General features: G+C 52.8%; 1 protein-coding gene across 1 annotated transcript in view; it reads left to right on the forward strand.

The window, feature by feature from the left end:
- Positions 1 to 281, forward strand: part of LOC102871236 (isocitrate dehydrogenase [NAD] subunit beta, mitochondrial-like) — a 30,210-nt gene extending 29,929 nt beyond the window's left edge. Inside the window, exon 2 of the mRNA XM_006891591.1 lies at positions 6 to 281. Coding sequence (XP_006891653.1) covers positions 6 to 281 — 276 coding nt within the window. The remainder of the gene's footprint in view (positions 1 to 5) is intronic.
- Positions 282 to 633: the final 352 nt, after the last annotated feature.

Consider the following 633-nt stretch of genomic DNA (forward strand, 5'->3'; position numbering starts at 1 on the left):
GGGAGAGCTACAGTGCAGAGTATGCGGTCTTTGAGACGGGCGCCAGGCACCCATTCGCCCAGGCAGTGGGCAGGAATATAGCCAATCCCACAGCCATGCTGCTGTCGGCTTCTAACATGCTGCGACATCTCAATCTCGAGTATCACTCCACCATAATTGCAGATGCTGTGAAGAAGGTGATCAAAGTGGGCAAGGTCCGGACTCGAGACATGGGCGGCTACAGCACTACATCTGACTTCATCAAGTCTGTCATCGGCCACCTGCACCCCCATGGGGGCTAGAACCCTTTATTCCTCCCAACCTCACAAGGACACTTCCACCTACACGCCCCTTCAGTACAGTGGACCAGAACTTTATAGACAGCGGACCATAAACCACCCTTCTGGGCAGACTAGGTTGTCCAGAGTCTTCCCTCCCTAAGTAAGGATGGTGGGAGGTGGGATTGTCAGGGATGGACCAAGCCCCAGACATGACTATGGTTCTCCCCACAGTTTCGAACCTCTGACATGGGTGGTTATGCCACCTGCCACGACTTCACTTAGGCTGTCATTGCTGCCTTGCCCCACCCATAGGTCCGGCCTGCACCCATGTAAGCTGGTTAATAAAAGCATATTTATTTACAAAAAAAAAACC

The sequence above is a fragment of the Elephantulus edwardii genome, unplaced genomic scaffold, assembly GCF_000299155.1.
Source record: "Elephantulus edwardii isolate Elephantulus edwardi_28Jun2011 unplaced genomic scaffold, EleEdw1.0 scaffold00100, whole genome shotgun sequence".
Taxonomy (NCBI): domain Eukaryota; kingdom Metazoa; phylum Chordata; class Mammalia; order Macroscelidea; family Macroscelididae; genus Elephantulus; species Elephantulus edwardii.